General features: G+C 40.0%; 1 protein-coding gene across 1 annotated transcript in view; it reads right to left on the bottom strand.

Annotated features, from left to right (window-relative positions):
• Nucleotides 1–754: 754 nt before the first annotated feature.
• The window catches only part of LOC102734916 (uncharacterized), a 42,422-nt gene continuing 21,114 nt past the window's right edge, over nt 755–22,062 (bottom strand). Inside the window, exons 2-6 of the mRNA XM_031042186.2 lie at nt 14,192–14,474; nt 13,271–13,329; nt 8,529–8,705; nt 8,161–8,287; nt 755–6,527 (exon numbers count right to left, since the gene is read on the bottom strand). Coding sequence (XP_030898046.2) covers nt 4,852–6,527; nt 8,161–8,287; nt 8,529–8,705; nt 13,271–13,329; nt 14,192–14,270 — 2,118 coding nt within the window. The 5' untranslated portion in view covers nt 14,271–14,474 and the 3' untranslated portion in view covers nt 755–4,851. The remainder of the gene's footprint in view (nt 6,528–8,160; nt 8,288–8,528; nt 8,706–13,270; nt 13,330–14,191; nt 14,475–22,062) is intronic.

Here is a 22,062-nt window from a genome sequence, read left to right as displayed (position 1 = left end):
TTCTACTGTTTTTTTGCCACTACTGTGCCATCTCTAGTGGAGAGAGCTAAGAAATGTGGGCTTGTATACTTCCATATGTGCACTTTTGTATATTTACTATCTATTAATATTAGAAACTATGCATAAATTCATGTTGGTAACAATGCAACACCACAGTATTTATTCCAATTTCCCCTATCTGTAAACTAAGCTCTTATTCTGCTCAAAGGAGCCTCACGCAACAAAAATCCTGCCTAATACATATTCCTTAGAGTAAATCCTATTCATAAATCATTTAACACTTACATTACAAATATAATGCAATCAGTAGTATCATCCTTTGAAATTTATAATTTTTACTAGATTTTCTCTTGCAATTTCCCCATTAGTGTTTTTGATATAACTTAATTGGGCTCTATATAAGTTTACTCAGAAATTCCCTCTGAAATTTACATTTTTTTAAGGTACACTTTCCAAGTCTTTTCTTTTCCTTTCCCACAGGCACTTTTGAACAGATACTGAGTCATTCCCATAGAGTCCATTTCTGCCAAATATCTTTAAATATTGTAATATTCCTACTGATTTTGAAAAAGCAAACAACATCATGATTCATTATTCCTTCTAAGTGATTGATTTTGTTTGGAAACTTCTGATCTTAAAGTTCAAAATTCTCACTAGGATATTCATGTGTGATCTTTTTAATTAATCATAACCAGTACACAGTGCTTCCGTAACTTTTTTTTTACCTGAGAGAAACTGGAATGAAATAAGCAAATACTGAACATACATTTATTTATCATATGATCCAATGCCACTACTCATAGGTATTTACACAAGATAAAGGAAAATCTGTGTCCACAAAAAGACTTCTATGGAATGTTCATAAGAGGCTTATTCATAATAGAAGTTGAAAATAAGTCAAATGACCTTCAACAGGTGAATGGGTAAACAGGTTGTGGCAGCCATACAATGGACTATTACTCAGCAACAAAAAGTAAACTACTGATGCATGCAATCACATGGATGAATCTCAAAAGCATTTATACAGACACAAAAGATTACATAACCCATGATTCCATTTACATGACCTTTTAGAAAAGGTAAAACTGTAGGGGCAGAAGCAGATCAGTGGCTGCCAGTGGCTGAGCATGATGGTAGTTACACAATTGCATATATTTGTCAAAACTCAAAACAGTACACTTTTAAAATGGTGAATTTGATTTTACGTAAAATTATACCTCACTAACTCTTACTTCAACAAAGCCTGTCTTTTTCCCATTGCACATTCTTTCCTCCTTTGCTGAAGATTAATTGTATAATTACGGGTGAAAGGACTTGCTCTATAATAAAAAGCATTAAAAAGCCATACTAATTAAAACATCACCTTTGACATGAGCATAAACAAAGAATTTAGCGAAATAGAAACGGATCACGGTATAGAGAGAATGTTAACATTTGTTGGCTTAATAATGAAACCAGAAGAACATGACAGTGTGTATCTATGGAATATATAGAACAAGGGAGTTAAGCACTGATTGACCTTGTGCAACATCAAGATTCTCTTAAATGTTTCTACATGTTAACTATCTTTCTTCATGCAGAAACCTTCTCATAGCTGCTAGAAGTCCCAGGTCACCAACCACATAACATGATGTTCTACTTCTACAAAAATCCCACGTAGGGCTCTTATTGGCCCATTTGGATCAAATGTCCTTCCCAGGAATAAATGAGAAGCCAAGAGGATGTGGAATCTTCAGGAGATCTACCAGCTCCTATTTAATGAGGGCAAGCTGGTTACTAAAGAAAATACAGGGATGGAGTCCTGAGCTATAAAAATACTCCCTACAGGGCGCCTGGGTGGCTCAGTTGGTTAAGCGACTGCCTTCGGCTCAGGTCATGATCCTGGAGTCCCGGGATCGAGTCCCGCATCGGGCTCCCTGCTCAGCGGGGGGTCTGCTTCTCCCTCTGACCCTCTTCCCTCTTGTGCTGTCTCTCATTCTCTCTCTCAAATAAATAAATAAAATCTTTAAAAAAAAAAATACTCCCTACAAATGGTAATTTAGCACCTGATAAAGATGGTACTTCAAACTTCAGTCACACGGTGTTGAGAAGTGATTATTCATTTGGGAAAACATTAGATCCTTATCTCACACCTTATCTAATCAAGCAATAACAGAGACAGATCAATGGACAATTAAATTTAACTTAATGTTTATTTCATATATTTTAAATGTAAGGCATACATGAGGTAATGATTTTCTAAGTGCTTTTCTTGTATAGATGCAACAAAAGCTCAATGAGTTAGACACTTGTTTCATATGCTAAAGTAACAAATAGCTCTATTTCTAATGGTTAGGCTCACTATATGGAGATTTACAGGGCTGAAAAACAGCCACCCCTGAATCAGTTTCTCATGAGAAAATGTCCTCTCCAGAGGCTTATAAATGTTAGTATATCTGAATTAATACCTCTTCAAAAAGGTGTATCTGTAAGTTGGTTAAACCACTTTTAGCTCTAAGAAACAGAAAATCCCAACTCAACTAGTATAATTAGACAAAAATATATCTCATATAAAGAAGCTCCAGGGTTGGTTGATTCACCTGCTCAAAAGACACTGTTGACTAAACCTCTTCCCAGGTTTGTGTTCTGCCAAACTCAGATACTACTTTAGGATTAAAAACTACAATCAGGTATCACATCCAAACATAAAAATATCCAGCAAAATCAAAGGGCTTTTTTTTTTTTTTTTAAATCAAATGTTTGTTAACCACTGGGAAATCCTGTTTTCCCGTATTTCACTGAATATTCTTTAGAGTTTTTCACTGGCCAGAGCTGGGTCAGATGCTTATTTCAAATGAATCATTAATCGGGATACATTTTTCAAAATTAGGTTAGACCATGAGGATCTAATGTGTAACATGGTTAACTGGAGTTAGTAACACTGTATTATATAACTGAAATTTGCTGAGAGTGGAAATGTTCTCACCAAAAAGGGGGGCTGGGGCTGGTAAATATACAAGGTGACAGTTGCTTTAATTAACTTGATGGGGGAATCCTTTTACAATATATAAATGACCACATTATACACTTTAAATATTTTACAATTGTATTTGTCAATTATGCCTCAATAAGCTGGAAAAAATTAGGTTAGATCAATCATCATTCACTTCCTGAATCCTCTACTGGCATGGAGTGAGGAACAGCTGCTGAGTAGGTAATCAAAAGCCTGTAAAAGCTCCAACAAATCTGTTGCCAGTCATACAACAGCTAACACTTGTAGCATTCTATACAGTGGTTTAGTACTTTACATTCATGAGCTTACCTAGTCCTTACGAGAACTCCATGTGCTAGCGTAATGTCAGTACCATCATTTTGCAAAAAAGGAAACCGAGGAACAAATGTTAAGGGATTTGCCCCACGCCACACAGCTAATGTGCAGCAGAACTGGGACCTGAGCCTCGCAAGTATAGTTCCAGAGTCCATGCTTTTAACCACTATATCAGGGGTCCACAGACTATGGTCCACAAGCTAAATCTGGCCAAGTCTGTTTTTCAATGGCCCATGAGCTAAGAATGATTTTTTTTTTTACATTTTTAACAGGTTGTAAAGAAAGTGAGAAAAAGCACGGGTAGCCTGTAAGGTTAAAGTATTCACTGTACGGCCTTTTACAGAAAAGGTTTGCCAACACTTGCACTGCACCATGGTTGCCAATCAATACTAGAAGTAAAGGTAAAGAACGTTACTACACACACAGTTCCCGGGTTACATCTAAGTTGGGTTTGGCACATTCAAACCTACTTAGGTTCCCCAAGTAAACATCTCAGGATATTCAGAGATGGGGCTGTTTTCTTAATGAACACATTTCATGGCGGTAAGTACAATGAACTTACTGTTCAGAGCAGCTTCCTTAAAATCAGAGTTGTGCTAAATGTGAAAAATACATACTTGGCCTCTGTATTTCCTATGTTACAACTTAAAACTTTTTTCTAAAGAAAAAAATTTCTGTATTTTCTAAATTCAGTTTCCCTCAGTAATAATTCTCTGAAATACAATAAAGTATGTTTTGTTGAAAGCTTTCAGACACCATGTGCTTATACGGTTTTAGTCTATTAGTTTACCTGAGGTTCAATGAGATAATGCCTTTTTGTAAAGGCTTTTTTAAATTTGTTGCAATCTCAAGATTTCTTAACTCTGATTTCTCCAGTTACAGTCAGTTTCATTTGTGGGTTAGGTTTCTCAACATCAAGATGTTGACAGAGGGGCGCCTGGGTGGCTCAGTCGTTAAGCGTCTGCCTTCGGCTCAGGTCATGATCCCAGGGTCCTGGGATCGGGCCCCACGTTGGGCTCCCTGCTCAGCGGGGAGCCTGCTTCTCCCTCTCCCACTCCCCCTGCTTGTCCCTCTCCTGCTCTCTGTCAAATAAATAAATAAAATCTTTAAAAAAAAAAAAAGATGTTGACAGATTTCTACTCTTGTGTGAGTTCATCAACACACAGTGAGTGCTGACCTCTCAACAGAAGGCATTCTACATCCTACTCCATAAAGAACAGAGAATACAAAGAATTGCCATGGAGGCCATCATGTGTCAGACCAGAAGTGAATTACATCATTATACTCACAGCCCATTGGCCAGCTCTCATGCGCATCATCCCACCTGAATGCAAGAGCTGCAGAGAAATAAAGACTTGCTCTGTGCCCAGTTTGGTAAAAACACTCCCAGGGATGTCCCCTGTGTGAGTTCTATGATGTAAATTGAAGGCTGACTTCTGGTTGGACTTCCCACATTCATTACAACCATAGGGTTACTTCCTTGGATATACTTTCTGTCAGGCCAACAGTTCTGAGTTACAGCAAGACGGTTTCACCATCCATCTTTACAGTGTTTCTCTTCTGTGTATTTTCTGATGTGTGGTGAGAGTTGCTTTGTGGCTGAAGGTCTTCCCACATTCATTACATTTATAGGGTTTCTCCCCTGAATGAATCCTCTTATGTTTAGTGAGGGTTGAACTATCATAAAAACATTTTCCACATTCATTACATTCATAGGGCCTCTCTCCTGTGTGTGTTCTCTGATGTACATTGAGGGATGCCCTCTGGCAAAATGTTCTCCTACATTCTTTACATTCAAAGGGCTTCTCCCCTGTATGAATTCTCTGATGTTCAACGAGTTGTGACTTTTGGCAGAATGACTTCCCGCATTTGTTACATTCAAAGGGTTTCTCCCCGGTATGAATTCTCTGATGTTTACTGAGGGTTGACTTCTCAGAAAAGGTTTTCCTACATTCTACACATTCATAAGGTTTCTCCCCTGTATGAGTTCTCTGATGTTTAAGGAGAACTGACTTCCCACAGAAGGTCTTCTTACATTCACTGCATTCATATATCTTCTGCCCTGTGTGAAGTCTTTGATGTTTAATGAGGGTTGACTTCATATGATACATCTTCCCACAGTTGCTACATTCATAGGGCTTCTCCCCTGAGTGTATTCTCTGGTGTACAGTGAGTTTTGACTTTATACTAAAGGACTTGTCACATTTGTTACATTTATAAGGTTTTTCGCCTGTGTGAGAGCTCTGATGCACAGTCAGGTCTGACTTTTGGGAGAAAGATTTTCCACATTCACTACATTTGTAAGGCTTCTCCCCTGTGTGTGTTCTTTGATGCTGATGGAGGGCTGAGTTCTGGTAGAATTTTTTCCCACATTTAGCACATTCATAGGGTCTCTCTCCTGTATGAGTTCTTTGATGTACAGTGAGGGTTGACTTCTGGTAAAAGGATTTCCCACATTCATTACATTTATAGGGTTTTTCTCCTGTGTGTATTCTGTGATGTATTGTGAGGTTTGACTTCCGGAGGAAGGTTTTCCCACATACATCACACTCGTGGTATTTCTCACACTCTTCACCCATGTGAATTCTAGGATGTTTCTTCCAAAGGACTGACTTATCACAGCTTTCCCCACATTCATTAAATTTATAGTGATTCTTCCTTGAGTAAATTATCTGACATAGCATGTGGTTTGACTCACCCCTGAAAGTTTTCTCACATTTATTATAATCACATGATCTCTCTCCTGTGTGAGTTCTGTTATGTGTAATGAAGAGAGCATTATTGTGGAAGGTTTTAATGCATTCATTATATTCAGGCAGTTGCTCCACAGTGTGAATCTTTTGTTGCTGAATAAAATCCTCATTATGATAGAAGATGCTCTCATTTTTATTAAATTCATTAAACTTCTCTCTAGTATGAGTTTTCTCATGATTAATATCAGGAAGCAATTTCTTGTACCCATTGGCATCATCGGATTTCTTTCCTGAGTAGTTTTTATTATTAGTGGTTAACTCCGACGTATTTTCTAAACTGACTCCATCTAGATTATATTTACTGGACATTTTTCTGGAAGGAACAGAGTCTATGTACAGATTAAATGTTTTCCTTAATACATTCTCTTTCTCCGTAATCACTGTTTTGTTATTGATAAATGCATCTTGCCATAAATGTCTGTCTTGGTTTTCTTTGCTCTCTATTATGCCATCAACTTTCAATTCTTCTAGAAATAAGAAAAACATACCTTATGAATCTGAAACTACTTCTAATAAAATTGGGCTAATACACAAATACCCCTTATACACCCAGCTCTTTGGTTTCAGAGACTGTCTTTTGAGATAAAAGTAATACCAAATCAGCATTTTCCATTCCCTCTACTTTTCTGAGGAGCTGGGGGAAAGAGGTGACAACAAACCAACCAATCAAACAAAGCGATGGTGGTGGAAGAGAGGAAAGTAAAATTGGCAATGAACACACATATTTATTTGGTCCTTCACGAATATATATTTCAAAATGGACAGAAGGGGTAAAATAAACACAAAGAATAGAAAATAAAGGATTCAGTAAGAGTGGATGAATCACAATGAGTGGAATTCACAGTAAGATGTACTCAATTAAAAAATTATATAGTAAATGTGACATGGAGAACAGGCAGACAAGATTGTTCTTCCAAAAAACTACCCGAGGAATGAAAGAGTTCAGAGAGAATGAATTAGAATCTAGGTGCTGATTTTGTTAATCCTACCTTCGAGAGATAGCCCGAATTCCATCACTATGCACACTCTATTACCTCAAACCTAGTCTACGGGGTGTCGTTTTTCCTAATTGGTCTCCTTGCTTCTACTCTCAATTCTCATGGCAATCAGCTTCCTGCATCTCTCTCCTGCTAATACAAATTCCATGAGATCAAGGGATTTATTTCATCACTGCTCTATCTCTTTCACTTAAAACATGACTGGCATGGAGCAAATGCTCAATTAATACTGGTTAAACTGATTTATTAATTCCTAAAAACAAAAGAAGTCCTTGAAAATGAAGGGAATACGAAGCTGAGAATGCTAGAGGAAGGAGACTAACCAACATAAAATATTAATATGACATGGGAATGAATTTCAAGGTACAAATAAAAGGGAGTAAACTCTTAAAAAGCCAATTGAAAAAGAGAACATATATGTGTGAGAGTGTATCTTTGGTGAATTTAGGTATGCAGGCTAAGCATCCTTAGTCGCTTCCAAACAGAGCTTCTTAAAAACACTCCAAAGATGCACATACTTGAAACAACCACCTGGGATCTAATTTCCCCTGGATTACTCATCAGGGTAATACTGGCTTGCAAATTCTTTCTCTAACACCCATGGTGCCTTCTTGCTCTAACTTCAAGGTCTCCTCTGGTTTGGTAATGCAATGTCCTGATAATGAAAAATGATAAAGGACATAGGAAAAGCTGCTTGGCTTTAGGAACTCAGAAGAAAAACCAAGGTCCAGCTTCAGGAGCTGCACAGTGAAGGAATCCACTGGAATCTTTCAGTTGGGAAGTGAGAAAACAATATTCCTGGTTGTCCAAACCTAAGTATCATTAAACTCTACAAAAGATCCACATGCTTTGGGGCACCTGGGTGGCTCAGTCGTTAAGTGTCTGCCTTCAGCTCAGGTCATGATCCCAGGGTCCTGGGATCGAACCCCACATGGAGCCCCTGCTTGGCAGGAAGCCGGCTTTGCCCTCTCCCACTCCCTCTGCCGTGTTCCCTCTCTCGCCGTCTCCTTCTCTGGCAAATAAATTAAAAAAAAAAAAAAATCCACATGCTTTGATAACAACAAAAGGACATGCTGATGTTACTCAGGAAAGTTTTGCTTACCCAGTGAGATGAAGATGCTATAGTTCTCCAACATCACATCCCTGTACAAGGTCCTCTGATCAGGGTCCAGTTGACCCCACTCCTCCTGGGTAAAGTTCACAGTCACATCCTCAAATGAAATTGATCCCTGTAACACACATATCTGATCAATCAGAAGTGCTCAAAACTATATGACAGAGTAAATATATCTAGGAAGCAATCCTTCACTATGTTTACTATTGAGTTTATTAGAAAAAGTTTATATAGGAGACTTAGCATAGTCCCTGTTTGGTTTTATATGTGGAGGGAAAAAGAGAAATATAAAATAATAATAATAATAGATAATGATGATGATAATAATAATAATAATAATAATAAAAACCACATACAGGGATGCCTGGGTGGCTCAGTCGGTTAAGCGTCTGCCTTCGGCTCAGGTCATGATCCCAGGGTCCTAGGATCAAGTCCCACAGAGGGCTCCTTGCTCGGTGGGGAGCCTGCTTCTCCCTCTGCCTGTCGCTCCCCCTGTTTGTGCACTCTCTCTTTCTCTGACAAATAAATAAAATCTTAAAAAAAAACAACACACACAAATACACACAAGCATAAAATACGTTATATACATGAAAGTGTCCTAGTTTCTGTGGATATTAGAAGACATAAAACACTGTTTCTACTTTCAGGAAGCTTACAATCTAGTATGGATGCAAACTGGATTAAATAATAGCATAAGATCAAGAGAGAACTGAATTTGGAGCTTTAAAGATATAAAATGCCCTAATCTGGTTATTTTGGCATTGTTCATTTAGACAAGAGTTCTCCAAAGTATTTGATGACTCACCCTTTTAAGAGAGGAAAACTTTCAAGCATCAAATTGGCACAAATCTGTGGCAATATATATATATGTCTGAATGTCTGTCTCTACAGGTAGTCCATACTTTGTATGGTCCTGACATGCACAAATTTCAGTTACCACAATTTATTTAGTTAAGTAACAACAGTCCCCCAACAACACTGTCAGATTTCAGTTACTATGGTAACTCTGAGTAATCACATAAAGTACAAACTTTGCTGCTTGCTCTTCAATCCACAAATCACTACATAAATAACAAACACCATGAATAATTATCAACCATGTCATTTTTTTTTCAAAGTCCACCAGTGACTGATCACTGCACATCTGTTACTTAGTCCACACACAAACAACAAAACACATGTTCCCTCCTTGTCTCCTGGCAATACGGCATTTTGCAAAAATAGCTGAATGGTTTGCAAAAGGGAACTGGCCAACAAAGATGAAAGAGCAGCAAAGAAATGAGAAGTGATTACATTAGAAGTGAAGTTCAAATCAAATATAAATGGGGTTTTAGAAGAAATACCTGACTGTAGGAATGTTAATACTGCCTCCATTTGAGACACTCTAGATCTACACCCAAAGGATCTTAATGAAGAGGTACTTAGTACTAAATATTATAGTATTTTTTCATTTTTATACACATTTTTAATGTTTTGACAAATATTTTTAAAGATATTTAAAGATCACAGAACAACTACCACTTTCCCCCATGATTAAGATTGCTTTGCATGGTTTCAGTGTATGTGCCCATTTTTATAGCCCCACACGACAGTGCAAAGTGAGAACTGCCTATGGGTGGCACATATGTGTCTGCATACATTCAGTATGTAGTATATATGGCCATCATCTAAGCTCAAAGTGGATAGTGTGCTGATTGATTAGCTGAGGAATAAACTGAAGGAGTGTCAGACCACTCTGGCATTTGTCACTCTGTATAAACACAGCTGATAGTTTAAGGATAAATCAGATTAAAAAAAATGTTTTAGGTAAATGCTTCAGGGGCTCTAGCAATGGCCAAGTCAGCCAGAAAGAAAATGGATACTGGTTTTGTTTTAAGGCAGGTCTTTGATGAGATAGATCATGATGGTCTAAATCCACAGTATGGGAAATGTCCACTTCAAAAATCAATAGTCTCTTGAAGTTGCCTATATACTCCCTGCTGATAACCTGAAAGGAAATTCACCAGGTTATATCTTTCCAACAATTCCCTTTATAAATCCTTGAAGTCAGTTCTTTCCCTGAGGAGAGAAAACAGATAAAGGAACAGCATTCTGTATTTCTGAATAAACTCACAATAGCTACCTACATGAATCAAACCAAATCTTCACATATAAATATAGATGGACAATGAAGGTTCACTAGAAATTTAAGAACAGGTAACACAAAAGACATGCACCAGATGAAGTGAAAAAGTGAGTAAGAAGAAAACAAAACTATGTAATTATTATGATTCCAAAAATAGGAAACGACTGTTTTTAAAGACACTGGAGATTAACAGTACTCAAAAGAACGTCACTTCACCTCACACCCATTAGCAAACAAAATAAAAGTGTTGGTGAAGCTGTGGAAAAACTGGAACTCTTGTGCATGTTGGTGGGAACGTAAAATGGTACAGCCACTATGGAAAACAGTATGGTGTGTCCTCAAAGAATTAAAAATATAATTACCATATGTTATTAGTTTGCTAAGGCTCCCATAACAAACTACCACACACCGGATGGCTTAAACAAAAGAAATTTATTTTCCCACAGTTCTGGAGGCTGGAAGTCCAAGATCAAGGTGCTAGCTCACTGACCTCCTCTTATCTATAGACATTTTAATCCAACTACCTTGGAAATTACAGAGAATAACCAGATAACTTAGTCATGTCTAAATACTGCACCTGTTAATAAAGGATTTTAAAAAATTTATATTAAAAAACAATTCTGGGGCGCCTGGGTGGCTCAGCTGGTTAAGTGTCCGCCTTCAGCTCAGGTCACGTTCCCAGGATCCTGGGATGGAGCCCTACATCGGGCTCCCTGCTCAGCAGCAAGTCTGCTTCTCCCTCTCCCTCTGTGATCTCTCTCGTTCTCACTCCCTCTCAAGTAAATAAAAATCTTTAAAAAAATAATTAAAAAAATTAAAATTTTAACGATTCTGATCACTTCTATAAAACATGAGATGTGGGAGGAACGGACAGTAAAACATGCAAAAGATCAGGTCAGGTCTAGAAAATAAAAATTCTTGATGTTGATGGGAAAAATACAAATATAAACCTACGTTAACTGTTTCCAGGAGAACCAATGGAAAAAAATACTGAATTTTCAAACCACTGGAAGGGAGAAATATAATCGACAGAGAAAAATTAAAGAAAGGAAAGAAGATGGGATAAATAAAAATACAAATAAAGATGGAGGAACTAAAACTAAACATCATCAGTGAGCACAATAAATGTTAATGAGTTAAATACCCAATATAAAAGGAAATCTCATGTCATGCATAAAAACAATCCAGCCAAGTACTGTTTACTAGTCACATGATCATAAAAATGTACATATTTATTTATATATGTATATATGCATTTACTCATACATACACCCCATATATATTAACACATATATATGTATACATACAACACATACATACAACACAATAGATCACTGTTATCTTCTTATAGGACTTGTAATGGTTAGTTTTATGTGTCAACTTCATAGGCTACAGTATCCAGTTATTTCATAAAACACTTATCTAAGTGTTGCTGTGAAAGTATTTTATAGATGTGGTTAATATCTACAACGGGTTGACTTTAAGTAGATTACCCTCAATAATGTGGGTGGGCCTCATCCAAACAGTTAAAGGCCTTTATGAGCAAAAACTAATGTTTCCCCCAAAAGAAGGAATTCTGCCTCAAGACTGCAGCATTATGTCCTGAGTTTCCAGTGTGCTGGTTGGATTTGCCAGGCCCCACAATCACATGCACCAATTCCATAAAACGAATGTATACATATGTGTATTTACATGTGTCTATATTACATGCTATCTGTACACACACACACACACACACACATCCTATTGGTTCTGTTTCTCTGGGGAACACTGATACAAGGGCTTACAAAATATTTATTTTTCTTCATCTTTGTTTTTTTCTCCATTCTATCTCCTGCCTCTCTCCCAAAAGCCACCAGAAGATGGAAGAGATGGGGGATGGAATCTCCTCTAGAAGCTTAAGCAGGAGCACATCCCTGACAACACCTTGATTTCAGACTTCTAGTCTCCAGAACTGAAAGAATAAATTTCTGTTGTTTTAAGCTACTAAATTTGGGGTAACTTGTTATAGTATCCACAGGAAACGAGTATACCAACTCTTTGCAAAAACCATACAGAAAATCAACAATTTGCTTTGCTCAGTAAGAATATATCTGACCAGCAATAGCTCTCACTTAAACAAGCACAACATTCAGCGTTTGAATTTCAAATTGAGTGGTTGTGCATCCTTTGAAATAGTTAAAAATCCACAGAATATGAAATCAGTCAAGAAATAATAAGGTAAGAATTACAACAGACCAAAGATAATCACATGAGGATAAGCTTTGCTAAAAGGCAACAGGAAAAGGACAATACTGTAAAGCAGACAAAAGAAATCATCAACCTGAGGGGCACCTGGGTGGCTCAGTCAGTTAAGTGTCCGACTCTTCGTTTTGGCTCAGGTCATGACCTCAGGGTCGTGAGATAGAGCTCCACGTGGGGCTTCATGCTCAGTGGGAGTCTGCTTGAGATTCTCTCCTCTGCCCCTCCCTTCTCAAATAAATAAATATATCTTAAAAAAAAAATCAACTTGAATCAACTAAGTTATGCTTTGGCCTTCTGCTCTCTGCACCCACTAAAGAACAATCAGAGGTGAAGATGATGGGCAGCATTCATCTCAGACTTGTTAATTGAGATTGTCAACTACCTTACTTTCAGGAAGACAGAATTTTTTCAGACTTCAGGCCAGGAAATCTTTGTGTTCCATGAAGAATTACTTTTATTTTTATGGTCAAGGCAAAGCATTTTCCTTTTGGACAGAGTATCAAAGATAAATTTGCAATAATTATTATTATAAAAATTACTGCTACACAATATAACGTGTAATATATATACTAACGGAAGAACAATTATAATTATCTCCACATAATTAACATGCTGACCTTCCCTTGTTTTCGATCTGTTAACTCTATGTATTCCTTGACAGCTTTTATCATTTTTATCTTCATTGTTTTATGCAATGGAAAACAATGTGAGAAATGAAAAACAGCTCACCTGGGATTTGTTCTTTTTCTGTTCCTTTTGGGAAAGTACAGAGAAGGTTGAATGTACAGCTATGGGAGAAGAAAACAGTAGGTCATGTGAGATTTGGCTGCTATAGACTTTTGAGATTCATCTCCTAAAACCCCATGCCCACCAGACGGTTAAATGTTACCCTGTAGGAAAAAGTTCTTTCGCCCCCGAGAGTCAGCAAGAACCATGTGCAGGGAGAATTCACATGTGTGACTCTGACAGAACTGAAGAGCCTGGTTGAGCAATTTTTCACTGGGTTTATTTCCTAATGATTTAAAATTTTCATTTTTCTTTTAGAACCAATCCAGTACTAATTTAACAAAGATATCAAAAGACAAATCTTTATTTTTCACTATCAATGTTGTAGGAAAAATACTCAAGATATTTGTTTACTTACATTCCTACTGAGTTGCTTACCCTTAAGAGTTAGAGAAATCACTCTGCAGAAAAAGATGAGGTTGCTTCGTGGACGGGCCTACTTTAAAAACTGTTTCTAACTAAGCTGCGATAGAACCTGGTGGATGACTTACCTCGTGGACAGTTTTCTGGTCCTGGCACTGCCTCTAACAAACTCGGTGACTCTGGGCAGGCTACTTATACACCCAGAGTCAAGGTTTCTCAGCTCTGAAATTAAGCAGACACAGATGACCCTATTCTATGCCTCTATAAAATCAGGGTAGATGGACTGGCAGCATACCCCTAGAGGGACATAGAAGAGCAGCTCAAAATCTAGAAAAAGTGGGTGGAGGCTGAAGGCAGGGCATGTTTATTAAAGGCTGGAGATAGAATTTCTTCAGTTGTGCCTAGGGATCTCTCCCTGCAGACCATGCAGACATGAACCCTTTAATGAATTAATATTTTCCACACAACCTGCCCCTCACCTACCACCCAGTGTCTACTCACCTATCTTTCCTGAAGCTTGGTCCAGACCTTTCATCATGGTGAGGCCCTCTGGATGCGGTGATAGCGGGGCAATGCTCATTCTGAGCAGAATAAAGAACTGCTACTGCGGACTATGCAAACCCAGGACCTGCTCCTTTCTAGGAGTATCCTGCCTCTGCTCAAAAGCTGTGGCTGAGAAGTCTGAGGTCCGAGGAGTGACCTTCAAGGTGAGATTCCTGTTCCTGGGGCTTCCTCCTTCTTACTTCATAAAAGCTGCTTTCTTCCAAGGGAGGGGGAACCTAGGCTTAAAAGACAAAATCATTTATTTAGAAGTTTGATTCAGGGATCAAAATCTCACAGAACTTATCCGCCTAAACTCTAAGGCCACTGAGGATGCTGAAAGTTGGACAGTGCAGTAAATTATGCAGTCTGATCCAAGGGTTCTGACATGCCAAGAAATCCCAAAATACATGACCACAAGGTGAGATTCAGTGCTCACACACTTTGGGGTTGTTTCCTTGGGCCCTAAAGAAGGTGCTGTGAGAAATACGATGGTTTTCAACAGGGTTGTCTACCAAACTGTGAGACCTTGAGTATTTCACTTGAGCCCTCTGAGCCTCAGTTTTCTTGTCTGCCAAGACAGAAAACAGTTACATTAAAGGCCGTTATTAGGATTAAATAAAATTTAGCCAACGAAAGGGAAAAATATCTTCCAAAAACCTTAACAGCTAATATTAACTAAGCTCTGCTCCGAACGTTAAAACTGAAAATGCTATTTTAAAAACATGTGTAAAAAATTTTAATCCTCAGAACCCCACGTAGCACATAATCGTGTTTTACACATGAAGAAACCTACTCTCACCCATCTTCGTCATCTTGCCAGCAGTAAACCAACTTACACCCGGCTCCACCTGGATCCAAAGCTCACGCCCCCTTCCCGCAGCCCCGCCGACGCCGCGGCCCCACTTGGACGCCCGCGGCCCCCACGGGACAGAAGCGCCCCGCCCGGCCGTCCCTCCCCGAGGCCGCCCCCACCCGCCTTCGCCTAGCCCCCTCCCCACGGTCGCCCCCGCGGGCGCTCGCCCATCTGGCCTGGGCTCACCAGCCGCCCCCACTTGCGCACCGCCAGCCCGCCGGAACGCTCCAGGATTTCGTCCGCGGGGCGGGGAAACCCGCGGAAAACACCTGGAGACCGAAGTTACACATGCGCACAACAAGCCTCGGAGAACATGGAAGACCCTTTCCCTGAATCTGCGCCGTGTGAGACGAGGAAACGTAGGACTACGTTTCCCATAAGCCCTGGCACCACGCCTCGTCTGAAGAGTTTTCCCCCCCGGAGGGCAGAGGTGCTCTCAGGGCTTCTCCCAGGGGTTTGCTGGGCCTGGTTCTTTCTGGCCCGCAGGGCATTGCAAAATGATGCAGTGTGATGCGAGGTTGTTGAAGGAATTATGAGAGAGTAAGCTGTAAAGAACATGTCAGGGACCACTAGGGAACTGTGAACTATATGGTTACAATATAAAATGGTTCATTTTGGCCTGAGTAGAATAGTAGAATAGTATCTCCTTGCCTCCAAATTCATGTCCATTAAGAGCCTCAGATTGTGACTATTTTTGAATAGGGTCTTTGCAGATGTCATTAGTTAAGTTAAAATGAAGTCATACTGGATTAGGGTGGGCTCAGATGACTGGTGTCCTTATGAGCAAAGAGAGGAAACAGAGGCATGGGAGAATGCCTTGTGAATGTGGAGACAGATTGGAGGGATATGGCTACAAGCCAATGGGTGTCAAAGACTGCCAAAAACCATCAGGAGTTAGGAGAGAAGCATGGAACAGATTCCCTCTTAGAACCTCTAATAGGAAACAACCCTGTTGACACCTTGATTTTGAAGCGGGCATCCATCTTGTTAGTTCAGATGAAATAATGAACACTAGGGGTCATATTGCTCCCAGGCGCAGCTGGACCAGCCAGGGAACACACAGATCCAGGACCAAGAGATAGGAATGCTTGTATCATTCAAAGGAACATGAAGGAAAGCAACCCCACTAGCTTAGCACACACAAGCAGATACAAGCAGCTGATTAGCACTCTCCTAAACACATAATCACCAGATGTACCTAATGAAATCTCTAACATATATAAAGATATTTTTCAGATTCCATCTCTATCTTGAGATAGAACAGACCTCTGTGGGACCAGATGAAGTGGCGCCAGAAGTAACTATTTTCTGTTAACATTACTTCCTAGGCCTCCAATCAATAGCATCCACCTTCTCAGGAAACCCTTCCCCCAAATTTTGCCCTTAGAAGGTGTCACCTGTAAGTTTGAGACTTTGAGCATTAGCTTCCCATTCTCTTGGGATGCACCATACCAATAAATAGCTTATCTTTCTTCACTGCCGAAGCTCAGTGTCAATCTTTACTGGCTTGCTCTGTATGGGGCAGATGAACACTAGTTTGGTTCCAGTATAATTTCAGACCTGTGAGAGAATACATGCCTGTTGTTTTAAGCCACACAAGTTGTGGTGCTCTGTTAAGGCAGCCCTAGGAAACTCGTACACCATTCATGTGGAATGGGCACTCTAGGCACATTTGTCAGGCTTCCCTAGGCTGAATCACTAAGCTTTGATTTTGGTCTCAGTACTGGAATATAGACGCTCATCCTGTGTGATGGTATATCCAGAGATCTATGGTCTTCTCTGGATGGCTCAGGTCTGATCAGCCTAAACTAACATCTGTTGGTTTCAGTGATGTTCATTGTCAAAGGGACCTTTTCCACTGGAGTCCACATGGGTGACAACAGGAGTAAGGGATCCTATACAATCTGTTATCACAATGTGTGACCCCCCAGGGGCTTAGGACTTGATCCTGCTGCTAGGTACTGAAGCACCCTGCCATCCTGTTAGCTATTGTTCATGAGTCAGTGAAAATGTAGCAAGATGTGTTTTGGGGGAGTGTTTTACTGGGCAAGCACTACAGCCTACAACTTGGACCACTGGTGGAATTTTATTTTGCATATAAGGTTTGTAACAGTTTTCTCTGTGGATACACAGCCATAGTGGCTCAGTGCACTACCAGCCTTTAACTTAGCTAATCTGTTCATCATCGAAGTCCAGGCCTCCTCAGGGACTTCAGTGTTCCAACACCCCCAAGAAGCATAAGGTGCTGGCACGGACTCCAACCTCTGAGAAAGCCTTATCTGCAGAGGTAAATGTCCACCTGCATGAAGGTGGGAAGTTTGACTGATGCCTGACTGGTGCTCTAGTGTGCACAGTGGTCGGTCACTGACATTTGCAGCTCAAGAGACTTATTAGGACTGACTGACCCAAGTGGGAGAGCACACCGTAGAGCCTCGTAAATCGTTAAGTACCCCATCTCTACCAGCTCTTTATCAGGATGTTAATCCATCCCCCCATCTTGTACTGCTTTACTGATATTACATGGCTGGGCTGGGAGAGCCTCGCTGGGCACTTGTCCCAGTACCTCTGTCTGAACATTCCTTACAATTAAGAGAAGCATCACGCATACTTAAAATATCAATTTTTACAATACATTTAGCAGTATCAGTTACAGCCACTTAGGTGTGTGGACTGTCCCTTTCATAAAACATGAGATGGTTTAGTTTCAAAGGCTGGAAAAGCCAAACATGAAAATGTCAATAGAAGTGAGACATCACTGACAAACCATCAAAGGTTTAATGTAGTCAATCTATGAGGATCTTGAGTCCCCTCCCACTCTCCACCAAATGTGGCCTTCCCTCTAGCCACATGTCCCCTATCATTGTATTTTGTAAACAATTTGTTTTCAAGTTTTACAGGTCTGTGGACAGAGAATAATTATGCCCCAGAACAGCCTATACCTAGAATCTCACTGATTTCTGATTTAGATGATTTAGAATTTGGGATTGGGGACTTTTTAAATTATTATATTTAGATGAGATTTTGGACTTAGAGTTAAGGCTGGAATAAATTAAGAATTGAGGGGTATGTTGGGACTTGGTGAATGTATTTTGCATAGGAAGGACATGAATTTTGAGGGGTCAGAGGGCAGACTGTTATGGGTTGAATTGTGTTCCTCCAAAAAGATATGTTTAAGAGCTAACACATGGTACCTGTGAATGTGAACTGATTTGGAAACAGGGTCTTTGCAGATGTAATCAAGTTAAGAGGAGGTCATACTGGACTAGAGTGGGCCCTAATCCAATGACTGGTGTCCTTATAAGAAGGAAATTTAGACACACACCATGTGATCATGGAGATAGAGACAGGAGTGATGCATCTACAAGCCAAGGAATGCTAATGACTGTCAGCAACTACCAGAAGCTTGGAAGAGGCAAGGGAGGAGTCTTCCCTAGAGGCTTCAGAGAGTGCAAGGCTACACCAACACCTTGATTTTGGGTTTCTAGCCTCCAGAAGAGAGAATAAATTTCTGTGTGTAAGCCACTTAATTTGTGGTACTTTGTTATGGAAGCCCAAGGAAACTAATACAAATGGCAAAGGAACTCCAGGGCACACAGCCTGGGGCACCAGACCTGGCAGGTCCTGGCAGACAGACTATCCAGACCCTCTACCTTCCTTTTGAGGATACCTTCGGGCATTGATTATTCAGGTATGGCACAGCAATTCTCATTCACACAGCAGATGCAGGCCATACTATTCAAGAGTTCCTGAGTAGACTATATTACACCCTTTAGTTCCCAAACACATCATGTCATAGAATAGTGCCATCTCTGTTGCCAAGAATACTTAGCAGTAGGCAAATCTCTGCAGCATTCACTGGACATATACTTCATATCACACCCAGGAAGCAGTTACCATTAAAATATAAAATGTACTATTAAAGGAGAACCTAAAAAGCTAAGTAGACAGCTAATACTCCCAGTGAAGCACACACTTAAACAGAAAGTATGTGCTCTCACTGTGGCAATTTTCCAAATGGGTGCCTCCCTGCTGGATAAATTATGAGGTTGGGATATGGTGAAAGAAGAGGTACACTAGCTGTATGAGACCCAAAACACATAAATAACCCTTCTCACTCTTAGTTTCCTCTTATCTACCTCTGAGAAACTGGACTGTAGGAACTTATGGGTGGTAAAGAAGAGCTGACGGTGGGAGATTCCAATGTGGTACCTCTCTTACCACCTGGTTATACTTGCTGCATCTAAGAAGCTCTGAATATTGATGGTAATGTTCACAGACATGAGATAACAATACATAAGGTGGGTCCTAGTGTGACCTACATAACAGGGAAACGATATGTTCTAGGATGGTACAAAATGTACAAGGAAGAAACCACTGAATGATTACATGGTATATCTGGTTGAACAGTGTGGGTTGAAAATTATTAAGGATGGGACAAAAAGAGGAGGTAGTTGCTTCAGGGATTGGTTATACTGATCACATGGTCATACAGGTAAAACCCCAGCTGCTGGGGAAGAAACACCTTAGAATCTAGGAGGCCAGGATTGGTGGGAGGTCTATTAAATTCTCTTGGCTCTCATCTGCTGAACACTTGGGCTGGACTGTCATATCAGACTATCACCACTGCCCTCAACTTAACTACTAGATTCTATTCTACTGGGTGTCCTTCAACTGAGACCTGAAAATTTTAGAAGTGGATGGCCCCCACCCAAGATGACTAAACAAGCTTAATTTTCCGCACAAGCATGAGTCCCCTCAGCCTTATATTATTGCTGATACTCCGCAGTCCCCATATTGCTTAAGGAAAACAAGAACTCCCTGTATACTTTTCCTAGACCATAGATATGGCTCTGAAATTTATTGCTGGATTGGTCATCTTCAGCCTGACTGTGCTGATAAAAACCTAATAACTGTTCCTTTGTACACATTAGAAAGTAGCATCCCTCCTACAAATCCTTTCTGGTACTTAAGATTCCTCACATTATAATCCCAACTTTTAGACAAAGATTTGGATCCTGACCAATGACCCCGAAGAGGTCACTACAACTAAGAATAAACTTTCTAGTGTTAGTGGTGATGAACAATTGCCTACTGGCCAGACAAGACAAAGTCTGTGTGACTGCTTCAGCTGGATTCCCAAACACGGAAAGCAAAAAAAATCACTCTCCCACCTAAGAGAGAAGTAGCTCTTTACAGTTAATCTCAATGGTATCTGCAACATATTTACTTGGCTTGGATCTGGATGGGGAACATAGCTACAATCATCCCTCCAAGTGGGATTGAGCATCCTGCTGATGCTCAGTTGTAATCACGTTCATCTAAGGTTGTCTAAGATAAATAGAAAGGATGGGTACAATTAATTAAGGTTTATGATGGGATATCCTATGCTTCAAAAAAATCTTAGCTGTTGACATGAAAGGTTGGGGTACAGTTGTAAAAAAATGGCTCTGCCACGACACACTAATAAGCTGGTGCATCTCATGAGTCTTGGTGGAACATCCTACAGTTCCTTTTAAAGCAAGGGGAGATAAGCCTGTCTGGGATGGGACAAAAAGAGGAGGTAGTTCAACCTGATATACCATGTAATCATTCAGTGGTTTCTTCCTTGTACATTTTGTACCATCCTAGACAGGCAAGGAGCTGCCACGAGACAGTTTTTCATGCCTGTCTTATAAGAGACTGCTACAAGGCAATTTCTCATCCATCTGCCTAGTGTCAGATGAGTGCAAGACTTTCCACCTTTCCCTCTTCCCCTTTTCAGAGGCAGCTACAGAGGGCTTATTGAAAAGGGGGGGAACCACGATCTTTCACTTGGGGGCCGGAGATCTGGGTACACCGTTTTTCCTCTGATCCTCTGAAGAGGTGTGAAAAGCCTCCAGAGAACAAAAGCCACACAGGCCCAGCTTTCACTGAGCCCAGCCCCCAGACAAGGGGTGGGGCAACACCACCCAGGCAAAGACAACCTGAGAAGCAGCACAGCAGGCCCTCCCCCAGAAGACAGACTGGAAGAACAGGTGGACTACAACTTAATGGATCCCACAAGACTGTAAAGCTCCAGAGCCAGGGGAAAATAGTATACTGAGCTCCAGGTGTTTTCTCACGACTCGTTTATCTTTCAGTCTAAAATTTTCCATTTCCTTTTTCCCATTTCAACTAGATTATTTTACCAACTTAGGTTTTTAAGTTGCTTTTTAACTTTTATTTCTTATATCTACATTTTATAGATATATGCTTCATTTTAGTCCTTTTTCACTCTATTCAATTTTACTTTTATATATATATATATATATATAAGTTTTGCTTTCTTTGCAATTTTGTGATGTAGTGTCTTCTAACACACAGACCAAAATTCATTCAGGAACAAGTGGACCACCCTACTTTGTCCACCCTGTGAGATTATAGTCTCTCTTCCCCCACCTTTTTTTTATTAACATATAATGTATTATTTGTTTCAGGGGTACAGGTCTGTGATTCAACAGTCTTACACAATTCACAGTGCTCACCATAGCATATACCCTCCCCAGTGTCCATCACCCAGCTACGCCATCCCTCCCACCCTCCTCCATTCCAGCAACCCTCAGTTTGTTTCCTGAGATTGAGTCTCTTATGGTTTGTCTCCCTCTCTGGTTTTGTCTTGTTTCATTTTCCCTTCCTTCCCCTATGATCCTCGGTCTTGTTTCTCAAATTCCTCATATCAGTGAGATCATATGATAGCTGTCTTTCTCTGATTGACTTATTTTGCTTAGCATAATACCCTCTAGTTCCATTCATGTCATTGCAAATGGCAAGATTTCATTTTTTGATAGCTGCATAATATTCCATTGTGTGTGTGTGTGTGTGTGTGTGTGTGTGTGCATACACACCACATCTTCTTTATCCATTCATCTGTTGATGCACATCTAGGCTCTTTCCATAGTTTGGCTATTGTGGACATTGCTGCTATAAACATTGGGGTGCACGTGCCCCTCCAGATCAC

The sequence above is a fragment of the Leptonychotes weddellii genome, chromosome 6 (assembly GCF_054177405.1).
Source record: "Leptonychotes weddellii isolate Sample4059 chromosome 6, ASM5417740v2, whole genome shotgun sequence".
Taxonomy (NCBI): domain Eukaryota; kingdom Metazoa; phylum Chordata; class Mammalia; order Carnivora; family Phocidae; genus Leptonychotes; species Leptonychotes weddellii.
This window is presented reverse-complemented; position numbering and strand designations above follow the sequence as displayed.